Below are 24,841 nucleotides of genomic sequence, written 5' to 3' on the forward strand. Positions count from 1 at the left end.
GAGCAACAGACTTTTACAATAATAAAATAAATAATAAAACAGGGGGGGTCCGTGGCGTAGTGGGTTGAGCAGGCGCCCCATGTACAGAGGCTATAGTCCTCGCTGCAGCTGGTCCCAGCCCTGTGCTGCGTGTCGTTCCCCCTCTCTCTGCCCCCTGCTTCCTGTCTCTCTGAACTTTCCATTAAAGGCACAAAAGCCCCCAAAAATAATGTTTTTTAATTAAAAAAAATGTTTTTTAAATGTTTTTTAAAAAAAACTGTGTTAAAATATTTATCGGCGTTAAATAATTAGCGAGTTAACGCGATAATAACGAGTTAATTCGCCCAGCCCTACTTAAAAACAACTCTTCACTTATAGCAAACTATAATCTGTAATATAGAGGTTAAAAAAAGGAATATTCTCTTCTACTCTTTTTTTCCTACAAACCTGACATGTGTTGAAGTTAAAGAGAACAACATCTCCGCCCGCTGTGGCCAAACACACAGATTCATGCTCAGCCAGGTCCTGCAGTCCCACCACCACCCCGCCGCCGTCCTCTGGGAGGAAGCCGCCGGCCGTCAACGAGGCTTCACTCACAGTCTAAAGAAAAACGGAGGCAGGTTCAGCAAGCGTTAACGGAAATCTGCCACCTGCAAACACACAGAAACGGGTCCCGCACCTGGCCTGTAAGGGGGTCGAACTCTGTGATGGAGTACTGAGAGGCGATCAGCAGTGAGCCGGTCTCAGCTCGCACTGAGAAACACTGAGGGGAGCCGGGACCCTCCAGCTCCGAGCTCCGGAGGCCCTTCAGCAGCTTCAGGTTCCTCATTTCACCTCAGGTGTGGTCCCGAGGGCCGAAGACGACCTGAGACGGAAGGAACGTAACGAGTTTAGTGCAGAGAAATAAGACGTGTACAACTTTATTACAGAAATAAAGGACAAGAAATGTTCAAATAATGTTACGTCTCCCCTACTCAGTCTACAAGAAAGGTTTTTCAGTTTAGCTTTATTTAAAAAAATGTCCTAAAGAGGCAGTAAATATAGTATTATTATATTATTATATATCTGCAGCAGCATTGAGGTACACAGCTGAAAACCCATTGAATCAGACATACTTACAGTAGTTATAATTGTTTATTTTTAATGCAGCATGAGCTTCCCAAGTATGAAATAGTGGCTGTAAATACGTGTGCCGTCAATACTTTGGCTGTACTACTTACAGCAGTGTGGTTAAGCTCAGAAATAAAAATCAGAAGAGTTTTAGGAGCTAAATACTCAATATTTCAGATATTTAAGAGGCTAATATACCCAGCATGAACAGTTTCAAGAGCTTTGTATCGTCAGCAAAGCAAATAAATCAGTCACAACCTGACAACAGCGCTGGTGTATCTAAAAGTGCCTTTTACGCGTTAAAAACAATTGTTCATCCCGGTTTATCAGACAAAAATGGACATTTAAAACGCTTGACAACAGAGTGTCCGACAATGGAACCGGACGTGCTAGCTTACTTTTAGAACAAACGGAACGAAGTGATGTTTAAATGTATAAAAGTAGCAGCTTTGATACTTGAGAAAACCAACAAAAAACGTTAGAAACTCACCGTGATAACACGATTTGATGCGGTATAATCAGTATCAACAACACAACAACACGCATGTGGCGCTGCCGGACTCACGACCTCCGACCTCTGACGTAGTTAGGCGCAGCGCTGTCGCCCCCTGAAGGCGTGGAGTGAAATTACACCAAGTCGATGTATATTATATTATATTATATTATATTATATTATATTATATTATATTATATTATATTATATTATATTATATTATATTACATTATATTATATTATATTATATTATATTATGTGCCATATCAATAAACAGAATCTGTTTCATTAAACTTTAACTATACATTTTTTGGCAAATCCCAAATTTGACTGTGAGCTTTCTGCTTGTTTCGAACTTGTTTCTGCAAGTTTTCAGCTAACAGCTCTTTGGGAATCACCTTGTTGCTGCAGAAATCCTGTTTTCTGTCTGTCAGACTGTGTTATTAGAAGACAGATAACACATCTGTTTTTCATAGATGCAACTAAAGAAAGGGGAACAAATTATTTGTCTTAGTGACAGGCTGCTGGTAACAAAGTGCCTAGGTTCCAGAATACACAGAATGAGGTGTTAATATTCTTGTGCGAACACATACGCTAAGTTGACATTAGGTGAATGGCGGATGGTGGACTTGAAGAAGAAATGAAGACTCGTAACACAAATAATCGACTTGAAGGGTGTTGAGTGTACGAGGCAGTTGAGGAGGAGGCTTTGTTGGTGGAGGTTGGTGGACTTGAGGGAGAAGGAATTTGCGGGTACGCATCATCAGTAGTGTACCTCTGGGTCATGGGGTGTTTCGGCCTTTAACACTATACACCCTCTCCAGAGGCGGCCAGCTGCAGGGCGATCAGTCCTGAGCTTGCGTCCCAAGCCCAATTAGCCTGTTGGCAGACATCTCAGGGGACTATGCATGGCAGGGGCGTCCAGTTCCCTGAGTCAGGCCTAGGCTGGCTGACCGCATACCTCCTGCTGCATTACTTGGGGGCCCAACTGGGGTCGTTCCTCTTCAGCCAAAGCCACTGGCTGCTCCTTTCGGCTGCCTCTGATGCGTCTTTGGTGGCTGTGCGCAGGCTAAAGATCCAGTTTAAAATGGGTTCTTTGCTAAGTTGTCTGTTATGTGTGGACACAACACTGGTTCATCCCTTGAGTTAGGAGCCTTTTTTCTGCCTGAATGGGTCGAATAGGTCAGAGTTAAGAAAGCAAACTCTCCAGAAAATATGCAGGTACATGGACTGGACATAAAATAAATGAAAAAGCCACCACCTATTTTTTTTTAAGTATTTATTTGTTTATTTAATTTTAATTTTAATTTTAATTTTAATTTTAATTTTAATTTTAATTTTAATTTTAATTTAATCTTAATCTTGATTTAAATGTTACATATTTTTTTTACTTTATTTATTTATTTATTTTTAATTATTAATATTTTTAATTATTTTTTTATTTCTATTTATTATTTTTGATTATTATTATCATTATTATTATTATTATTATTATTATTATTATTATTATTAATTAATTATTATTATTAATATTAATAATAATAATAATAATTATTATCATTTTTTTTTATTTATTTATTTTTTTACCCCTACTGTTGTCCAACCTCTCAATAATTCACGTAAAAAATTGGTGTACGTGTCCTGAGTGAATGAGAAAAAGCAGATTGCATTTATGCAGGTGGAGGACGCTCTTATTTTAAGAACAGCAGGAAGTTGTCTTTTCTTTTCGCTCAGTAAAGCAGTAACAGGATGCGGGGCTGGTGACTCAGTGCCGCGGCTTGACAGGCTGCTGCTGCGGGCTGACAACAGGTGATCTGCCGCTCAAAGGGCTCCGGGCATTTCAGCGGGATTAACCACCTGGAGACAGCATGGTAAACCATTTATCCCATTTCTCCTTCATTCTGCGTTTTCTTTATTCTAAAGCGACAGAGAGGACAGAGCGCGACAAAAACAAAAGGAGGGTTTCACATTTTCCATTGAACGACATTCAGGTGGTTTATTATTTCTCAGTGACACATATTTCCATGCCAAGCCTTCTGAAAACGTAAACAGAAAAAGGCAAACGTCACGCTGACCGTCGCTTCTCAGTTTATCACATCAGGCTGTAATCACCTGTAATCTGTATGTTGGCTGTAATATATGTTTGATACGCAGACATTTCATTGGATGTATAAGATAGTTCTCACGTGCTTTGACTGTGTACTTTTAAAGACAGCCCTGTACCTGTGAGGCCATAATCCTGGTTAATCATAATGTTCCCTTTGCACAGCGTGTCCCTCTGACACATCTGCCCACCTGCAGGATCTGAGTGTGATATTCTTCATTATAAGCGGCAGATGTTGAGCTGCTTATAATCAGTTCAGAGGCAGACAGAAAGGATCCTCCAGGGAGTTTTCTGTTTGTTTCGGTTCTATAACAACCTGAACGCAAAGGTTACCATCCTCCTGATTTCTGTTGTTTCTGTTGTCCAGGGTGAAGCTTAAAAGAAAGGACAGAAATCTGACACACGAAGGTAAATAACACGGTTTATGATCAGTTAATCATTGTGTTATCATCGTGGTGGATGGAGCCATTTCCTTTCCCTCCTTTAAGGTTGTCCATGAGGACAAACCTGTTATAAACAGATTGAGTTCCACTCTGAATGTCTGAGAACTTTTTTCTGTTCGGCAGCTGCATTTTGTAGAAGTTATTGCTTAATAAGCTACTTGTTATTATCCAGATGTTTGGTAGCATTGCTTACAGGGTAATCTAATAAGAGTGTTAAGAAAGAGGGGGACTGAGTTGGGATCCTGATGCAGAAAAAATAGGGCTGGGCGAGTTAATTCGTTATTATCTCATTAACTCATTAATTATTTTACGCCGACAAATATTTTTAATCGCGCATTAGCGCAGGTTTTATTATTTATTTTATCATTGTAAAAGTTTGTTGCTCACAGGCTTTTATTTTGTAAAAGTCTGTTGCTCACAGGCTTTTATTTTGTAAAGTCTGTTGCTGTCTGCTGTGGAACAGGAAAAGAAAGTAATCGGCGGATCCACCAAACATGGAGAAGGGTACGGAACTTTTACTCGGCCATTTTCATTTTAAAGTTCTTCCAGACGGCGGAGTGGACAGAACCAAAGTCATCTGTAAACACTGCCAAGTTGAATTGTGTTCTCAGCGTAGTAGTTCCAGTCTAAAATATCACTTAAAGGCAAAACACACAACTGATAGCAGCAAGTCATTCAAGGAAACAGACAGTGGAGCGAGGCTTCTACATAAAAACTACAGAAAGATGCTGATGTTAAAAGTGTGTTTGCACAACAAATGTTATGGCACTTTCATTCATATGGCAGCACATTTAAAATAAAGCTAAATGCTAAAAGCTATACACTACTTTTGGATTCATTTTGGGATTCAAATGCGATTAATCGTGATTAATCAGGGAAATCATGAGATTAATTAGATTAAAATGTTTAATCGTTGCCCAGACCTAAAAAAAAACAACAAATTCCTTTCAGTGAACGTTAATGCTGTAAAAACGAATGAACTCGGCTGCTCAGAGATGAGCTGCTTCTGTCAGTCACTGAGAGCTCAGCAGCATAAATTTAGCCTCTATTTGTAGGTTTTATGCATTTCATGATGTTTATGTCCTTTTATCAAACACGAGCCGAACTGAATAAAGATGACTAAATGATGCTGAGGCGCTTCAGATTAATAATGAGCAGCTTTGTATATGTTCGAATCGCAGACATTTGGAGACATTTCTTATGTTTTTAAGTTATTTAATTTAATTTTTTTTGACAACCAGCAGATACATTCTAACTCTTCTAACTAAGCAATCTGAATAGACAAAAGTTATAGGTATCATCATTCAAATAAAATCTTGAAATACTAAAAGAAACGGTGCTGGGATAATAATCCGTGCTGATTAAACTGGGTGAGAGGGTGAAAGGAAGGCGGTTTCACTCGTTCTTCTGCACATGTTGGAATGGAGCCGCTGTGACGAGGTGGCTGCTTTCACAGCAAACGTTTCCGTCCTCTGCGTTCGGATTTTTAAAGATTTCTTTTGTCCGTGAGTGCGTTGGCAGATTATCAAACATTCCAGGAGGTAAAGACTCTCACCTAACCAGAAAAAAATTCTTCCATCACTTCCAGTAATGCTGCTGCAGCACGAGGAGTTTTTAAAGCCGACTGAACCAAGAGGAAGCCGTCATCATCACAGCTGTCACTCTCAGGTGTGTTATCTTTCTTCTGCGGTTTCTGCACCAGGAAAAGCCCCCTTAATGTGGGTTTAACTATCTGTAGGGCTAATTGCTTTAATCATATGTCTGTCCTGAAAAACATGGCGTGTATCTGTTTATTTTTAGAAGACTACCTGAGTCAAGCTGTCAAGTTCTCATGCAGATGAGAACATTTAGTTTGCTCTGCTCTGCTTCCCTCCTCGGTCAGGATCTTAGTCACAGCGGGAGTGTTTGGTGTTGTGAGAAACTCTGCTCGCGTAGAATTCATTTTCATTCATTTGTAAGAAGACACAGCAGCGTTTGTCCTTTTTTTGTGTTGCAGTGAGGCCCGAGTCAGGATTGTCACATTTAGATTCATATTAGTTCAAATATTATCGAGGTACACTAACCAGCAAAGCAGTGTGGCCAAATGAAACATGATGTGCATGTTTTATTTTAGCTATTTATGTTTAAAAGTTTCTTATTTAGACATTTGGAGCTAAAGGAGCTTATTTTTTTTAAGATTTTGGTCAAAAACAAGGATATTTTGGGGTGTATTTTATGGTTTTATGGCTTCATTGATCATCAGTTCTCTACAACTGATGATCAATGAAGCGAGAAAGAACACAGACTCACATTCTGTATGTTAAGACAGTTGAATTCCCAATAAAGCTGCTATCTGTCAGCTAGGGGTGGGTGCGATGCGTAGAAGGATGCAGACTTTCAAAAACAAGGTTCACATAAATCGCGGCTGAGCCGGAAGACAAGATCTAGACTGTGGAAAAACCAAAACATGACTAAGGCAAAACAAAACATGACTAAGGCAAAACAAGACAAGGAACATGACGTGGCATAACTTGAAAGTACTTATCTGTGCTGTGACTGTGGTGAAGGATGTAAAGTGAAGCTGGGTGACAACGGACAGGTGAAGTGAAAGAAACTAATGAGCAGAACATGGGGACTGAGGGAAAACATGGCAAAACTTAACTAAACATGAACTTAAAAACTAAGACATGACCAACACATGATAAGACATAAAACTAAAAACATGAACGTGACACTAGTTCACACATTTCTCTGTTTATCAGAGCATCTGCTCTGTGTCAGTGGTAACCTGTCCAATAACTGCTTTTAATTATAGAAGTTTTTGATTATTCTTTTTAAGATTGGTTTGGTCTCACAGCCACGTTTATACGAATTTCTTTTATTTATCCAAAGATTTGTTAAAAATATAAATTCCAAGAGAGACACTTTGTAGGTGGAAAGATAAACTCGAGAGGAAACACAGAGAAATGATGACAGTGTGTCCAAAGGACCACAAACTGAGCCTGTCATCTGAATCCCATCATGCATTTCTGTTCAAATGGCACATCTGGAATAAGTAAGCTTTGGTGGATATTTGTCTGACCCCGTTCCAACGCTTAAACTTGGGCAGCATTGACAGGATTGTGCTGAGTACTTTCTTGGAATCCTACATTTTTCTTCTTGGAAAAGCAGGTTTTTGCCTCTTTGAGAAGGATGTTTGCTCTCAAAGGTCATTATCAAGTCACGGCTGAATGTTTTGTTACTTTCCAAACTCTCTCTGTGACGCACGCCTTCACCTCCCGTCAGATTAGCACGAGTCAGCTGATTAAAAGGAGCGCTGCCCTGCAGCATTCCTCCCTGACATGCAGATCTGCTCCTGCCATCACGCCTCCCTCATTCCAGACTAATCGTGTCTGACTGCTATGAATATCTTCATTGTATCCGGATCGGTTCCTGCTGACGTTTCACCATAATTATTTTCAGAGCCCAGTTCAACATAAAGTGACCATAAGACATTTTTACATTTGATTTACTTCAGTTTTTTTGGGGAAATAGGGAACAAATGTTGAGTATTCCGCCACTTTATATTGCCCAGAGAGGATGCCTGACTGACTTTGGTCAATAACTCTAACAATAAACTAGCTCCATCAGCTCAAAGTCTGAAGAATCAGATGCTGAGAGTGTTGTGTTTCTTTTTAATTGGGAAAGAAACTGCTGCTGAAAATTACTCATGTTTCCAGCAAACAAACTGATGTGTCATCAGAGGGTGTTTGTGTTGGCGAGGTGACAAATAGCTGCAGTTGGGTTTATGCATGATGGAGAGGGCTCTTCCCCTTTTGCTTTGTTGTGATTATGGTTGTGATTATGCTCATGTTCACATGTTTTAATGCAACAGCCGATCATACGAACCGAAATGGTTGGAAAATGTAAATTCGATCACTGAATTCCTGCCAGATACCTGCTGTATTCAGTTGTCAGGTTGTCAGATAGTTATAATGCGTTAGTTTTGCGAGGCGTAAGGACACGAATGCGGACTTCAAAAAACAAGATTTGATTTTTTAATCAAAAACAAGGTTAAAGCAAAACGCGGCTGAGCCGGATGACAAAACTAGAAATATGAAAACAAAACATGACTAAGACAAAACAAAGAACATGACATGACATGGCGTGGCGTGGCGTGAAGGGTGAATGTTGAAGGTGCAAGGATCTCACATTGGCTGTGTTCGAAACCGCATACTTCTCCTACTACTCATACCAACTTTTTTGGTATGAGTAGTAGATTTTCCGAAATTCTAGACATACCTAGATTCTCCTAAATGTTGGGTATGCATCATGAGGTTACTACTCATACTCAAACTACCCAAGATGCAACATAACGTGACGTCACCGATCGTCATTTCCTGTCAAAACGGCAGTTTCAAGCTAGCTACAACGAGGGTAGGTTCACTTCCTGTTTTCAAAACAAAAGCACCAATTGTATGGTAATGGCTTTCCCTATGATAAAAGGCAACGGGTATTTTATTTTGTGAAAATAACAGGAAGTGCGTTTCTTACTGCAGCTAGCTTTAGTAGCGCCGAATTCGTGGGAACAAAATTGTAAACAGCCGGTATTTTGTCAGGTTTTCAACACGTTGGGGATCTAAACGACTACTTTCTCACCTGAAAATGTTTCAAATGTTGCTAAAGTTTACAGAGTTTAGAGCTTAAGGGAAATCAGCTTCAGGCTGGCTGATTTCAGCTCGGGCAGGAGCCAAATGCATTGTGGGTAAAAGCTCTGCATACTGTCTGATCGATGAGTATGCAGTATGTAGTATGTAGTATGCGGTTTCGAACACAGCCCATGACTGAGAGCAAACAGGGAACCTAAATACTGTGGGGACTGATGAGTGCAGGTGACATGAGTGAAACTAATGACCTGAACATGGGAAGTGAGGGAAAAGCAAATGGCAAAACTTAGCTAAAAATGGACTAGAAAACTAAAGACTAAACACCAAAGCATGAGAAACTAAAACATGATCAAATACAAAACTACAAACATGGCGCCAAACCCCATGTTCATGACAGATAGTTCTCTCACATTCAGTGCATGGGACAAAACATCTTTGTTTTCCTCAATAAGAGTTCGCATTAGTCTACGCTGAACCCGACCTTTAAAAAGGTCAGCACATGTAAACAGTCTGAAATGGACCTCGGGCCTCCACATGTGTAGGTGTACATGAACAGAGCTGAATCTGAATGAAGCTGCTCTCATTCACATATTTTTCCGTTTCGTATTATAACCGCAGCCTCGTCTGATAAAACCACCATTCAGGGAACTTTAAGCAACGTTTGTGCAGTGAATGCAGCCGTGTTTAAGTGCACAATAAGGTTAAAGTAGAGCTGGGCAATGGTTAAAATGTTTAATCTAATTAATCACATGATTTCCCTGATTAATCACGATTAATCGCATTTGTACGCAAAATCCAAAAGTAGTGTATAGCTTTTAGCATTTAGCTTTATTTTAAATGTGCTGCCATATGAATGAAAGTGCCATAACATTTGTTGTGCAAACACACTTTTAACATCAGCATCTTTCTGTAGTTTTTATGTAGAAGCCTCGCTCCACTGTCTGTTTCCTTGAATGACTTGCTGCTATCAGTTGTGTGTTTTGCCTTTAAGTGATATTTTAGACTGGAACTACTACGCTGAGAAGACAATTCAACTTGGCAGTGTTTACAGATGACTTTGGTTCTGTCGACTCCACCGTCTGGAAGAACTTTAAAATGAAAATGGCCGAGTAAAAGTTCCGTACCCTTCTCCATGTTTGGTGGATCCAGCGATTACTGTTTCGCAGGAACAGCTCTTTCTAGTTTTATTTGTTTCTCTTTATATTCTTTTATGTATTTTTAATGCTTCTTACACTCCCTGCTGCAATGCTTTTATTTTATGTGAAGCACTTTGAATTGTTTTGTACATGAAATGTGCTACAAATACAAAAAAAAAAAAAATCTCTTTTTTTTTATTTCTTGTTTCATGTCTGTTGTTGCTGCTGTGACAAGTGAATTTCCCCGTTGTGGGATAAATAAAGTACAATCTGATCTAATCTAATCTAAATAAATTTGACTTGATTTGATTTGATTAGTTGTTTAGAATAAAATTAAGACACCAGTTTGCTTAAAGTTTTCCAATCCGACCGACAAAGGAATAAATGAGTTAAGGAGATAATTCAGAAGAAGACGGGGCCGTCCCACTGAGCTTTTGTTTTCTGTGAGGGGAAAACTTCAATCACTTCAGCCTCTTCTGTCTTCACGGCTCCTGATGAAGCCCCTCACGGAGCCGTCCGATTGGTCCCCCAAACTATCGAGGACTTGTCGGCCAATCGGCTTCTGCCTGGGGGAGTTCCACTTCCTGTTCCAAACAGCTGCTGCAGTCAGTCAGCTCATTCAGCAGCATGTGTGTGACCACACTCTCCTCCACCCTCCCCTCTTTTTCCTCTATATGAAGCCTAATCCCACCCTCCTGTCCACTCCCATCCCCCATTTCCTCACACACTTATCCGCTGTCTCTCACACACACTCTTAAATACACCCTCACACACTCCTGCAGCAGCCGCCCGCTGTGTGTGAGTCACTGGAGAAAGTTACCCCAGCCTGTTTGTGTTTTCCACGCAGCAGATTCTGCTTCAGCCCGGACTCTGCGCAGCCAGATAAAGAGGGGACACCATGGTTCACTGCAGCTGAATCAGGGCTTCTGCTCAAGGTAATGACACCCTGCCCATCTATAAATACTTCTGATGGACCTCTGGTGCTCTTACGCACAGCGTGTTATTGTCGGGAAAGTGCTGAGTTGTGCGGGGGGTTCGTGGCAGCTTGTGACCAACAGATGTGTCACCCTTGAGCTCTGTGCACTTATTCTGAGGTGAGATGGGTTTAAGGCCAGTTTGTGGCTCTGATGCATGGCTGTGCGTCATCGTTAATACCATATAAAGATAGTATTAGTAGCACATAGTAGGTTAAAACCTTACGTTCAGAGGTTTTATGAGCAGCTTTAATGATATGTGTTCTGACTGAGGGTCCACACTGATTTCTATAATTCTTTCTTTTTTAAATCATTGACATTTTGTCTTTACTTACTTGTAAATCTCAGTAATCCCCAACATCACCATATGCTGTGGAATCCCTAAACCTTCAGTTGAAGGTTAGGATTAAAATTTGAGGACAATACCCCCAATAAAGTGTCTTCATTCCAACAGATGGTTTGGAATTCCAATTGGCTTGAATTGGACTTTATTATCTAAGATGACATTTGTTGTATTTGGCGCTATAGAAATAAAATGAATTGAATTGGTTAACATCTGGAAAATGCAGCGCAGTTCTGTGTAGCTGTAGGAGCTATTTGTAAAGTTAGTTTTTGTTTTTTGGTTCTAGTTGTAAATTTAATTAGCTAATTATGAGAAACTTTATTTGATTAATTTCACTGCTTTATTTAGATTAGATTTTTTGCTAATATTCTTTGTTAGTTAATTGTTTAGAATATTTTTTTGCTAATTGGGTCACACTGGGCACCTGGAGTCCCAGCATGCACCGGGGTGGGCCAATGGTTTTTTACCAAAGAAAAGGAGAGAGCAGCAGGTTTTCTTTGTTCTTTTGTTTGTTTTATTGTTTTGAAATAAATCATCAAGAATTCATTTTGGAAATTCACCTTCTTTTGCCTGCGTTAAACCACATCCCCCATGATGCATCAGTGGTCTTTTGATTTGGTTTGGTTTAAGTTTAATTTGTTTTTTAATGGACAAATGGCCACTATAGTAGCTATGAAGGCAATGTAAAGAAATTACCAAGAAATTTAACAACTTTGCTAAAACTTAAGAGTTCATTTTAAGAATTTAGTCATTAAAACAAAGGAAGCAGCATCTGGAACATAGTTGTCTACAGAAAAAGGTTGTCTGACTTCAGTGTACTGACTTTATTCATCTCAGGAACGTTCGCGCCTCTTACAGCTGGGATCACCATCACCTCAGAGTACTAACTGCAGTTTGTCCACAGTCAAAGGCCCATTGGCTCCTTCCATTCAGGCAGGGGCCGGCCTGACTTCGCTCTACCTTGCTGTTCTGATTGTGTGGGTCTTGAAAGCCCGTTTCACATATCAATTGCGGCTTATCAGCACAAGAAAAGATGCTCTCGTTAACCCAACAGCGTTCTTATTTGGTTATTCACGCATGCAGGACAAAGGGAACGCTTATCAGCACATTTTCTCAGCTTGGTGTGAGGTAAGCACACACATCAAGCCGGCGTTGTTGGTTAGAGTCGTGACTTCCACAATGCCAGCTTCTCCTTACAGATACAGCCTCTGTTACTACCTCCCTGGCAGGCTCGGAGGCATATAAACTCCCCATGTGCCTCCTCTTTATTTTCACATTTATGGCACAAATGCACAAGGAAGGTGCATCAGTCCCGACTTGAACAGAATTTGTGAAAAGGGGCCAAAGTTGATGCACCTTAAAGGGACAGTTCGCCTCTTCTGACATGAAGCTGTATGACATCCCATATCAGCAGCATCATTTCTGAACATCTTCTTACCCCCTGCTGCGTCCTGTGAGCAGAGTTCCAGCCTCGTTTTGGTGTTGATGAAGGTAGTCCGGCTAGGTGGCTGGGGCTTAAAAAATAAAGCGTTTTGCTTCTCAAAACAATATGCGTTCAACAGAGTAATAGATTTGCATCACAAAATGGTTCTCCAGGAAAAAGTCAGACCTCACAATCGCTTGGCCCTATTTTCTCTCCCTTCGTATCACTGCCTGCTGCCGCCTGCCGCGCCCGTTACGGTGTTTGCTGCTCGGTCTGCACAGCAGGCAGTGATACGAATGTTCCCGCCAACGTTCAACCAAACACTGCCCAGTCTCCTGAGTCCAAGCAGAACAATGTTTCCTCTTCTTGTACTCTGTCATGCTCGTTGCATCTGCTGCACGCTGTTATCGGCTGCAGCTTCTCCATGAACTCCTCACCTTCTTGGAAACATTGAGCCTAGCACCTCCCATCTTTAAAGCATTGACACATAACGGCTGGAGGTGGAGGTATTCGGTGCCGGATGGAGCTGTGCGTGCAGGCAGAGACGGTGCAGTGCAGTACGTGCTGTTGTCATTCCTCTGATCCTGCAGTGCTTGCATGCAGTCTGAAAGCACATGCTGGCCCTCCTGTTTGCTCAGTGTGAATGATAAACTACAGAGTAAAGAGGGCCTGCTCCTTCTGCCTTTATACCTAAAACACCACAATTAGCTTTAAAATCGGTTGAAATATTCAAATAATAATAATTTATTTATATTGCACCTTTCATACACAAAATGTAGCTCAAAGTGCTTTACAAATAAGATCAATATACAAAGTAAATAAAGTAAAATAACTACAAGAATAACAAAATGGAGCACAATAGAACATGTTACTCGGGGGTTTGGTTTTATACCAATAAAATAGAGAAACAACAAATGCAATATACAAATAGTAATAATAATAATAATAGAATCTATAAAACTAGTAGAAGGCGAGGGTGTATAGATGTGTTTTTAGCTGCTTTTTAAAGTTTGTAATATCTGTTGACTGGTAGAGAGTTCCAGATTTTTGGTGGGTAAAAACAGAAAGCAGCTTCACCCGTCTTTTTATATTTCATTTTAGGAATATTTAATAAAGTAGCACCTGATGATCTTAGAGCTCGATTTGGAACATATTCTGTGAGTAGTTCTGAAGTGTACGGAGGTGCTAATCTATTCAGAGATTTAAAAACCAGTAAGAGAATCTTAAAAATCTCTTCTAAAAGACACAGGGAGCCAGCGTAGTGAAGCCAGAACAGGTGTGATAAGGTCATATTACTAGTTGTAATCAAATCAGGGTGTAAACTGAACTCAAGGTTGAATTCTGTTGCATCATTTTGATCTGAAGAGTAGATCCACGTTGGTTTTCGGTGGAATCTTCCATTCATTTCAAAGGAACATTGAAAAAGAAAAACTTCAATGAAAAGTGCTTCATGTTGCGTGTTCATGCAGCTCTGTGCAGGTGAGGGTGAACTCTCCGTAATGCACAGGTGCAACATATCATGAGATGAATAAACGAAATCAGTCCTGAGAAACAGTGAAACACATCAGAGCACAAAGGTGATATTGTAGGATTATGACGCATGGAAAGAATTTTGGGCCTTGCCCCTAGATGTTAAATGTTGTCATGAGTAACTCCTCACACAGACATCATGGTCACTGAGTCAAAGATAGAAAGGTCCACAGGCTCCGTCCCTTAAAACCTTAGAAACATGTTATGGATAATTGTCACATTTGTTGCACAGAAAGCAGCTTGTCAGCCTCCTTCTGCTCAGAGTATCCATGACGTTAGCCTCCGTCTCTCTGCATGTTTGTTGGAAAAAAGCGATAAACAGAATCCGAACTTATTTCTTTACCTCAGTGATCTGAGATGATGTGCCTGACTCTTCAAATAGCTCGCAGATGTTGTTTGTGTGATACCGAAGACCTCGGCAGGATGGCAGTTCTCAGATAGTTCTGTTTTTGTCTGAAACTGATGGAGAACAGACGTCCAGCTGCATCATATTTGCGTTAAATCTGCAGTTTTTGACGTGAGCAGCTGTGAAAACATGCTGACAGAGAAGGGCTGCGCTGCTTTCTGATCCTCCTGCTTAGAAAGTTCTCCTGCTGCAGTTGTAGGGTAGAAACAAAGCAAAATATTGTTAGTAAAATAAGTGTAAAAATGTAATTAAACCATTTTAACAGTTTAACTTCACATCGTACAAAAATACAGAAAATAATGTTTATTGTAATCAGAATAAAGCAGGAGATTTGACGTGTTTTCTAAACTGATTGAACGTGCAACAAATATCTTGGAGGTTATTCATTCAGCTGTTTTATTTTAGTTATTTTTGAAGGAAAAAAGAAAATTACAGATGTGACACAGCTGTTTTACTTCTGACTTTGGGAGATACCCAAAACAAACAGATGATGTGGTAGTTACTCATGAAGAACGATCTTCTGCTACTTGATCTGACATAAATATTATTGATTAAAACTAGGGCTGGGCGAGTGAACTCGTTGATTATTTAATGCCGATAAATATTTTATCGCGCATTAACACAGTTTTTAAAATAATTTTTTTTTTTATTGTTTTTTGTGGCTTTTGTGCCTTTAATGGATAGGAAAGTTCAGAGAGACAGGAAGCAGGGGGTACAGAGAGGGGGAACAACAGGCAGCACAGGGCCGTCCGATGTGGAACTCGAACCGGGGCCAGCTGCAGCGATTATAGCCTCTGTACATGGGGCGCCTGCTCAACCCATTACGCCACGGACCCCCCCCGTTTCATTATTTATTTTATTATGGTAAAAGTCTGTTGCTCACAGGCTTTTATTTTGTAAAAGTCTGTTGCTCAAAGGCTTTTATTTTGAAAAAGTCTGTTGCTCACAGGCTTTTATTTTGTAAAAGTCTGCTGCTGTCTGCTGGGGAACAGGAAAAGAAAGTAATCGGCGGATCCACCAAACATGGAGAAGGGTACGGAACTTTTACTCGGCCATTTTCATGTTAAAGTTCTTCCAGACGGCGGAGTCGACAGAACCAAAGTCATCTGTAAACACTGCCAAGTTGAATTGTCTTCTCAGCGTAGTAGTTCCAGTCTAAAATATCACTTAAAGGCAAAACACACAACTGATAGCAGCAAGTCATTCAAGGAAACAGACAGTGGAGCGAGGCTTCTACATAAAAACTACAGAAAGATGCTGATGTTAAAAGTGTGTTTGCACAACAAATGTTATGGCACTTTCATTCATATGGCAGCACATTTAAAATAAAGCTAAATGCTAAAAGCTATACACTACTTTTGGATTCATTTTTGGATTCTGCGTACAAATGCGATTAATCGTGATTAATCAGGGAAATCATGTGATTAATTAGATTAAACATTTTAATCGTTGCCCAGCCCTAATTAAAACAATTTTACTTTATTCTGTGTTATGAGCTGAATGTTCACCTGTTAATTGAAATGTTTTGTGTCGTAACTGGGAATTTAAAGAAGAAAACACCTTGATAACGGAGAGGTCCTTCCATAGTTTTTGTCAGGGATCATAGAGCTGCTTACTCATGCTGATCGGAGTCAGTGCGAGTTGTATCCTAAATGTTGTGCACTGTAAGGAGATATTATTTGTAAATAAGGATATGAAACTGTTTTTCTCTGACAGTGATCTCTATGATGGAGGTGCCCAGGAGGTTCAGGTCCTCCTCTCTCACACTGGCTCTTCCTAAACCAGCTCCAATCACTCATCAGTCTTCATTGGGAGCAGTAGAAAAGGCGGCCAAGAAAAATCAAACGAGAGAAAAGCTTCAGGAGGAGTGGGATGGAACCGAGGATGGAGCTGGAGAGGAGTTCTCAGAGGAGGAAACAGCAGAGGAGGAAACAGCAGAGGAGTCACCAACGGACTCCGGAGGACAAGTCAATGCAAATACTGTTCGAACAATCGTAAGGCTTTCCTCACAGGACAGTTTCTCAGAGGAGAGCGTAACATCAGAGCAAAGGTTGGCAGAGGAAGCTGAAGAGGCCAGGAAGAAGTCTGCAGAGGAGGAAGCGGCAGCCAAAGAGAGGGCAGCGCAAAGACAGCTGATGGCCATGGAGGAGCTGGTCCAGTCTGAGAGGAATTACCTCCGGATGCTGCAGCTTAGCACCGTGACAATCAGGAGCAACCTGCAGAAACTACAGGTATGATTAATGATGCAAAACAAATGATTACGGCGAGTGATTCAAGCTCTTAGCGGTGCTTCATGCATCCAGTGCTTTAGTTTAAGAGAAACAGTCACAGCAAACCTGCACAACACGAGCACCTGTAAGCAAACATCTGGGAACATGCTGCTCCTCAGAGATAATCCCTGCTTTAATAGTTTTAGTAGTTATAATAAGTACTCACTTTAGTTGAAGTAGCTTGAAATGCTGTTCGTCAGCTTTTCATTATATTTATTATTGAAAATTATCATTCGTTGTCACCCTGGTAATGAAGTGAGGCCTCACAGACATAATGGAATTTGGCTTTATGAGCTGGAAGAGGTTAAATTTAGATGGATGTGAAAATGATAACAGAACCAGGGAAGCGGAAACGGGTAAAAGAGAAGGAAATTAAACTGATAAGCTCTGAGAGAGGCAAAAATTAACCTGTGATGGGATATTGGATGAGATGGGTTTTATGAAAGTAGCTGGCTGATGGACAGAGAAAGAGTTAAGGCAGCAGAGGGAAAGACAGCTGGAAAGAGAGAAGAAGAGTGATGCCACATGAATGCTGCCGTTGTGAGAGGGATGAGTTGCTGGATTGTTTTCTTTTGCAATGTTCAGATTGTTCTGTCCTCCATGAGTTAGTGTGCCCACTATTCTCTCATTGGAATAGAATGGAGAGGGACAAAATGGCTCTTTCAGCCACACTCAGCAACGGGGGAAAAAATATCACATACAAAGAAATCATTTATAAGTGGAATACTTTATGTCTTGTGTTATGATAAAACTAAAAGTTGTGATTATGATATGATTCTGCTGATATTTACAGTTTTGCTGTAAATATAGCAAAACAGCAAAAAATATCCAACATATAGTCAGTAATCCAAAAGTTACATGAAACTGTTGCGGTATAAAAGAAAAATCCAGAATTCACAGAAAGAAAAGGTAAAAGTAGAAAATAAGAACGTGTTAATAAGCGGTTAGAGTATCCGTTTCATCCTAAAAGAGTTTCCTCTTTTTACACATAAACTCTTTCTAAAATATGAGAGCAGGACTGAATGTTCTTTATTCCAACGGAGCTGAAGAAGCCTCTGACTGAAGACACGTTGTTGTTTCATTCGTATTTTCTTTAGAGGGTTTATAGAGTTGCACATTATCTTTAGCAGCAGCTTGTGCAACATTCCTCTTTCCACAATAAGCTCAAAAGTTGTGTTCGGACTAAAAGCGAAACGTATCACTCGTGAATTTGACCACTGGAGTGTTTCTGTAGCATGTTGCAACAAGCTAACACTCACCTTTTGGAGAGAAGGGCCAAAGGTTGCCTCCATGGATCATCTTTCACACATCTTTTTCTTTTCTGCCATCAACAATGAGGGACATTGCTTCTGTTGCTGGATCATATCTGCTGTAGAAATCCCTCAAATTACCAAAAATACCACGTCCTGGTCCTAAGCTGATTAGTGGTAAAGTACAACCTGATAGCCAAGTAATGAATACTTAAATCTACAGAGGCATCAAAGCTCCCGGTGACAATAGAAGAATGTCAGTGCTGACAGGCTGTCGTTAGCAAATTGTTCTCTTACGTGGGAACATATTTAACTCACACAGACTTAAAGAAGTCACGCAGCATCTTACTGCAGGTGCTGAAGAACCTCAACCTTCTCAAGACGTACAGTCTGCTCTGTCACTGCTGGTTGGAAGTCTCTGTGTTGCATTTCCAGACCAGTCTGTTGTCCAGATGAACCCGAAGGTAGAGATGGAGACTCAAGTCACTGTGACTTGGACTCAAGTCGACTTGAGTCGCTATTTTGATGACTTGTGACTTGACATAAAATAAACTCGACTCGGACTTGGAAGTTAATGACTCGGCACTTGACTTGAGACACGATGACTTGAATGACTTGAGTGTTAAGCATCTAGCATAACTTCGAACTTTGTTTGTCATTTAAAGAACCATTCTGACCAGTAAGTGCTCGTCATATTAGCTAATATTATCCTGTTAGCCTAGTTGGTAGTTAGCTAACGTTAGCTTGATATGATACGGGGTGGACAGGTTGGACACATTGGCCAATGATGTTTACTGACAGTTACTTATATCTTTGTGTTTTCACTTTATTAAGATCAGATTCTGCAGGTAAAATTGCAAAAATAAGGTGAGTTGACTTTGACTTGCCCAAGAAAAAAGTACTTGGGACTTACTTGAGACTTGAAAGCTAAGACTTGACACCTGCACATGTGTGACTTGGTCCCATCTCTTCCCCTTCATTGTTGTTCAGTCTGTCTTATTCTAAAGGAGAGAAAGGAAGCACTTAAGCTTCTCCACTTTTAGATAATTGGACCACATATTTCCGTAGTTGTTGTATTTTAGGGTTTGGGTGCAGCTCCCGGAGGAGGGCCGTCTACGCTGCATTTTGTTGTGACGTGTCCGCTGATTTGTTCATTGATAAAATGTGCAAATGTCTCTTTTTTTTAAAGGGATAGTTCGCCTCTTTTGACATGAAGCTATATGACATCCCATGCTAGCAACATCATTTCTGAACATCTTCTTACCCCCTGCTGCGTCCTGTGAGCAGAGTTCCAGACTCGTTTTGGTGTTGATGAAGGTAGTCCGGCTAGTTGGCTGGGGTTTAAAAAATAAAGCGTTTTGCTTCTCAAAACAATATGCGTTCAAAAGAGTAATACATTTGCATCACAAAATCTTTCTCCAGGAAAAAGTCAAATTGGAAAAACTGAGTTTCCCGGAGTCGCCTGTGTGTTGCAAAGTTTGACGTTAATATAAATATCTGCTACATACAAACGAGCTGTGGAGTTTGCTGCTTTCAGGCAAAGCTGGATAAATGTTTTGCACAACGAACCTCAATGAAATACTGAGTAAAGACTTCTGTTCCACTTGTAGATCACATGATCAAGTCTGCAGTTATATTGCTGCAGCACTGATTTGCATGTCTGTGTCTTTTTTTATTTCTCCCCATCCGTCCCCATGTCAACCAAAGCCCCCCCCAGACAACCTGGACAGCATGTTTCTGTACATCGAGGATGTGATGGACGTGTCGAGCCGTCTCCTCAGCCTGCTGGACCAGAGGCAGGTTCAGCCCAGCGACCCTCCTTTCCTGGAAACTCTCTGTAAGGGACGCTCGCTTTAATATTTACATGAAACATCATCATCCCCCCAAAACTCTGAAACCAATGAGTGGAGCCGCTTCTGTTTTCTTTTGAGTAGCAGGAGACTTAAGTCTTTCCTTTTCAGAAAGATGATAGAGTGTAGCTTCACACTTTCCTGAAAGTGAATGTGTTTTGTAAAATTTGAACTACAGCATTCCTCCCCCCATAGATAAGCTTTTAAAAGCAATGAAAGCTTCATTTTAAAATTCTTCTTTGTCTTTTTGAGACTAAAAATTGAATTGTTTTATTCCTGTTTGCCTGTGTGAATCCTGTATGCAGAGCATGTATTTTTTTTCCTTACAGGTGATTCATTCCTCAGCCTGTCTTCAGACATCGAAGCCTCCTATAAGGAGTACTTGGCCAACTACAATCACGTCACAGAGGTGGAGAACAGCTTCAAACAGAAGGAGGCCCTTTGGAACGAGATAATCAGAGTTATCAAGGCCTCAGCGTAGGTTGATATAAATGTGTTTGGTCTCAGACTGGCACAGAAAGTACCAAAAATGAACAGTTACTGCGTTTCCTCTTAAGTTTACCAGTGACCTGCATCTTTTTCTCCAGGCCTGAAGTCAATGCCACTTCTCTGAGTTTCTTCCTGGTGATGCCCGTGCAGCGGATCGCCCGCTATCCCCTCCTCCTGCAGACCATCCAGAAGCACACCGAGTCCTCCCACCCGGCGTACGCGCTGCTGGAGCAGACCGCCCACACCTCCATCGCCTTAAACTGTCACATCAACGAGTACAAGCGCTTCAGAGAAGTCGGTAAGACGCCGCGCAACCGAAATAACAGATTTGTGCAGTTTAGTTTGACTAAGATGCAGAGGTGGGTAGTAACGAGTTACATTTACTCGAGTAAGTTTTTGAAATAATTATACTTCTAGGAGTAGTTTTAAATCTCTATACTTTTTACTTTTACTTGAGTAGATGTGTGCAGCAGAAACTGTCCTCTTACTCCGCTACATTAGGCTACAATGAGCTGGTTACTTTTCTTCTTACCTCTTTGGCATTCTACGCCTCATTATTTTTATTCAAACAAAGAAAGAAACAGATGAAAAATGTCAGAACCAACGGTGGGAAATGAAGACGCAGACGAGGCCTCATACTGAAAGCATGTTTACCTTACAAAGAGTGAGAAACAGCAGCTACATTATGTGTCTTCTGTGGCAACCAAAACAAACGCACATTTCAGCAGAAACTCAACATTAACTTGAGGAAACATGTAGCGCTAAGTTTCCTAAACTCGTTTTTCCCCCATGGATAGGTGAATGTTTGTTTTTTAGGTTACATATGGGTTACATATGTTTTAAACATTTCCTAAGTATCTTTTATTTTTTATTGAAGTACTTGAATTTACCTGGATTATTTTAATTTAAGCTATTTTGTAATGAATTAATTCATTTTAATTCATTTCATCAATTGGATGAACTCTAATTTGCCTAAAGATGATTATTTAGTATTTTTGTCTGTCTGATTGAATGCTTGTGTTCACAAATAAATCAGACGTTACTCAACAGTTACTCAGTACTTGAGTAGTTTTTTCACCAAGCACTTTTTTACTCTTACTCAAGTAATTATTTGGATGACTACTTTTTACTTTTACTTGAGTCATATTATTCTGAAGTAACGGTACTTTTACTTGAGTACAGTTTTTGGCTGCTCTACCCACCTCTGCTAATGATGAGAGAAGCGAGCTTCCCAAACAGCCCCAACAACGCTGAACAGATTTGTTCGTGTTTCCCTCGTGTTTCTGTAGCTGACAAATACAAGAAGACGGAAACTCTGACCATCAAGGACAAGATCAACCGCCTCAACACCCACAGCATCGCAAAGAAGACCGCCAGGTTCAGCCAGCACATCAAGCACGAGACTGGGATGGCGCCTAAGGTAGGATGCTGCTCTGCAACCAGCCAGGACCAATCAGGGTCCCCGGTTAGGCACCAGAGAGTTGAGCCTCGCTGGAGTAAATTAAACAACACGTGAAGTGGTGTTTTCAGACTGCTTCTGAGCAATAAAAGGCCTCTGAGTCCTTCAGTTAATGATTAACAGCTGGATGGAAGAGGTCATATCTGTGGAACTCCTTACACGAGTCCTGCGTTTTGATTCCAACTTTTTATCTTTTTTATTTCTCATATTTGGTTTAAAGTCTGATTTAGTCCAGATATAAAAAGCAGCGGAGAGAACCGATCTGATCCGATCTGTGCCATCTTTATCATGTTCTTGCTGCCAAAGCTGAGTCACAGTTGCTGAGAAGCGATAAGCCGTGAGAGGGAAATAAAAGGAGCTATTAATGTGGAATCTGAGGCTGATGAATGCATTGACAGGTCAGAGTTATATAACTATGATTCCTAAACAAATGGTCCAATAATCTGTAAACGAAGCTCATGAAGCTCATTCTCTGCTTTTATTATTTTCAGTGTACATTAGGGCTGGGCGATTTTTTTTTCGGTTTAAATATTAAACCGCAATTTTATTTTCCTACGGTTTTTGAAATGGCTGAACCGAAAAATCTCGATTCAATTCAATTCATTTTTAATTATATAGCGCCAAATACAACAAATGTCATCTCAAGGCACTTAAATAATAAAGTCCAATTCAAGCCAATTGGAATTCAATTCATTGTAATCATAATTATTTGAAAACATTTCTAGACTCCGCAGATTTGTTTTGCTTTAAGGGACTCCGTAGTAGCCTACTCTCTCACTTTGCCTAATACGATCACATTCCCAGCGGCACCGACAGACATAGCATGCAATAAAAATGTCAACAAACAAAGCTCCTTCCTAAAAATGGTTCTACTTCAGTTGTATGGAAGTGGTTCAGAACAACTGTTCTGTGTAAAGTTTGTAGAAAGTCGATCGCTGCAACACGGGAACATTGTAACATGCCAAAGAGTGACTTCCGAGAAAGTTATTATCATTTATTATTTATTGTATTTCATTTTACAAGTTTTTTCAGGGATGGCCTACAAGAGATTTTTCTTTCAGTTTGAAATTTTTGCACATTAACGACAGCCAAGTGGTGCTGTTTTTATTTCATTTTTTTGTTTTTTATTCTTGAATGGATTTGTTCACATAGGCCTAGACTACTTGGTAATCTCATTTGTCATTTGGTAATTCTCAATTGTGTCAGTAAAGAAAATGTATTTAAATTTAGCCTTGGTCTGGTTTGTTTAGAGAAAAACAGAAAAAAATTGAGGTTTAAATCGAAAATCGTCCATTAGTTTTATTTTTAGGCCAATTCACCCAGCCCTAGTGTACATATTTTAAATATATATATATATATATATATATATATATATATATTTAAATAAAAATATACATATGTATGTGTGTGTTTTTATTCTCTTCTCTTCTTTCCCTGTGCATCCTTTCACAGCTGGTGGACGAAGAGTTCGACGCTCTGCAGGATTTCTTTTCTGTTCTGGAAAACGGGATCCTGGAGCTCCTTAAAAATGTGGAGACTTACCTGCTCCACTTACAGGTATGTTTGTTTTCAGAGGGATATGACTTCAAACATCACAGTCCAGAGGATAATAAGCCCGAAGGCTGGTGTGGAAGTCCTGTCTGGTTCTTTTTTTCCTGCTCTGACCTTTTGTTTTTGATTCAAACACAGAGTTTGCGTCTTCATAAGGGACACTGAGGCCTGGAGCTTAAAGTGGTGTCAATCTCAGGCATAATAAACATTTTACTATCTGCCAGGAGTGTTCTTTGCCCTGGATCAAGGTCCTGAAGTTCAGAGCAAAGCTCCCGGGTGGAAACTGAAATCAAAGGATGCTTTTCTTTGTTTGCGGGCTCAGCAGATGCCCGAAATATGATCAAGTCATTCTCAGTTCTATCGAGTTCGTCTTGTTCTTTGCTCACTCCATTGAAACCTGTCACAGATTAAACATTTGGATTGTTCCACATGAGTTCATTCTACACGCACCAGTAAATTCTTCCAGTCTGAGTTTGACAACCAGTTGTATATTTAAAAGTTTTCACCGAGACAGGAAACAACCCTCTTTCATTTCCCCATTTAGATCTGGAAAATAAGTGTGTATCCGTGGAGCGGTTTGCCTTGTGATTGAGTCACACTGTGTAAACTGAGGTGTTATTTCAGGGCCTGAGGTCAAACACACCAGTTTCTGTCCTGCCCGACTCTAAAATTATCCCCCGAGTGGTTTTTTCTTTGTCTGTTCCCAAGCAACACAGACCAACATTTTAATTAGGGCTGGGCAACGATTAAAATGTTTAATCTAATTAATCACATGATTTCCCCGATTAATCCCATTTGTATGTAAAATCCAAAAATGAATCCAAAAGTAGCGTATAGATTTTAGCATTTAGTTTTATTTTAAATGTGCTGCCATATGAATGAAAGTGCCATAACATTTGTTGTGCAAACACACTTTTAACATCAGCATCTTTCTGTAGTTTTTATGTAGAAGCCTCGCTCCACTGTCTGTTTCCTTGAATGACTTGCTGCTATCAGTTGTGTGTTTTGCCTTTAAGTGATATTTTAGACTGGAACTACTACGCTGAGAAGACAATTCAACTTGGCTGTAAATGCAGGAGTTTTTTAAAATTTATTTTGAAATAGGTGCTTTTATGTTGAAACGAGTAAAACAGGAAGTAGCGCCGGTTAGCTCCGTTAGCTTCACACAGGGTACTTCATACTTCCATACTTCCATACTACATACTACATACTACATACTCCATACTGCATACTCATCGATCAGACAGTATGCAGAGCGTTTACCCACAATACATTTCGCTCCTGCCCGAGCTGAAATCAGCCGGCCTGAAGCTGATTTCCCTTAAGCTCTAAACTCTGTAAACTTTAGCAACATTTGAAACATTTTCAGGCGAGAAAGTAGTCGTTTAGATCCCCAACGTGTTGAA

At 40.2% G+C, this 24,841-nt stretch overlaps 2 protein-coding genes across 2 annotated transcripts in view; one reads left to right on the forward strand and one right to left on the reverse strand.

The window, feature by feature from the left end:
- The window catches only part of elp1 (elongator acetyltransferase complex subunit 1), a 49,924-nt gene extending 48,254 nt beyond the window's left edge, over positions 1–1,670 (reverse strand). The window contains exons 1-3 of the mRNA XM_075482001.1: positions 1,580–1,670; positions 659–844; positions 427–579 (exon numbers count right to left, since the gene is read on the reverse strand). Of these exons, the coding sequence (XP_075338116.1) occupies positions 427–579; positions 659–808 (303 nt within the window). The 5' untranslated portion in view covers positions 809–844; positions 1,580–1,670. The remainder of the gene's footprint in view (positions 1–426; positions 580–658; positions 845–1,579) is intronic.
- Positions 1,671–3,348: 1,678 nt separating this feature from the next.
- The window catches only part of arhgef37 (Rho guanine nucleotide exchange factor (GEF) 37), a 32,078-nt gene continuing 10,585 nt past the window's right edge, over positions 3,349–24,841 (forward strand). Inside the window, 10 exon segments of the mRNA XM_075482005.1 lie at positions 3,349–3,453; positions 4,054–4,094; positions 5,718–5,797; positions 10,741–10,825; positions 16,283–16,797; positions 19,794–19,923; positions 20,266–20,413; positions 20,524–20,723; positions 21,715–21,845; positions 23,337–23,441. Of these exon segments, the coding sequence (XP_075338120.1) occupies positions 16,291–16,797; positions 19,794–19,923; positions 20,266–20,413; positions 20,524–20,723; positions 21,715–21,845; positions 23,337–23,441 (1,221 nt within the window). The 5' untranslated portion in view covers positions 3,349–3,453; positions 4,054–4,094; positions 5,718–5,797; positions 10,741–10,825; positions 16,283–16,290.

The sequence above is a fragment of the Odontesthes bonariensis genome, chromosome 13, assembly GCF_027942865.1.
Source record: "Odontesthes bonariensis isolate fOdoBon6 chromosome 13, fOdoBon6.hap1, whole genome shotgun sequence".
In the NCBI taxonomy this organism is placed as follows: Eukaryota; Metazoa; Chordata; class Actinopteri; order Atheriniformes; family Atherinopsidae; genus Odontesthes; species Odontesthes bonariensis.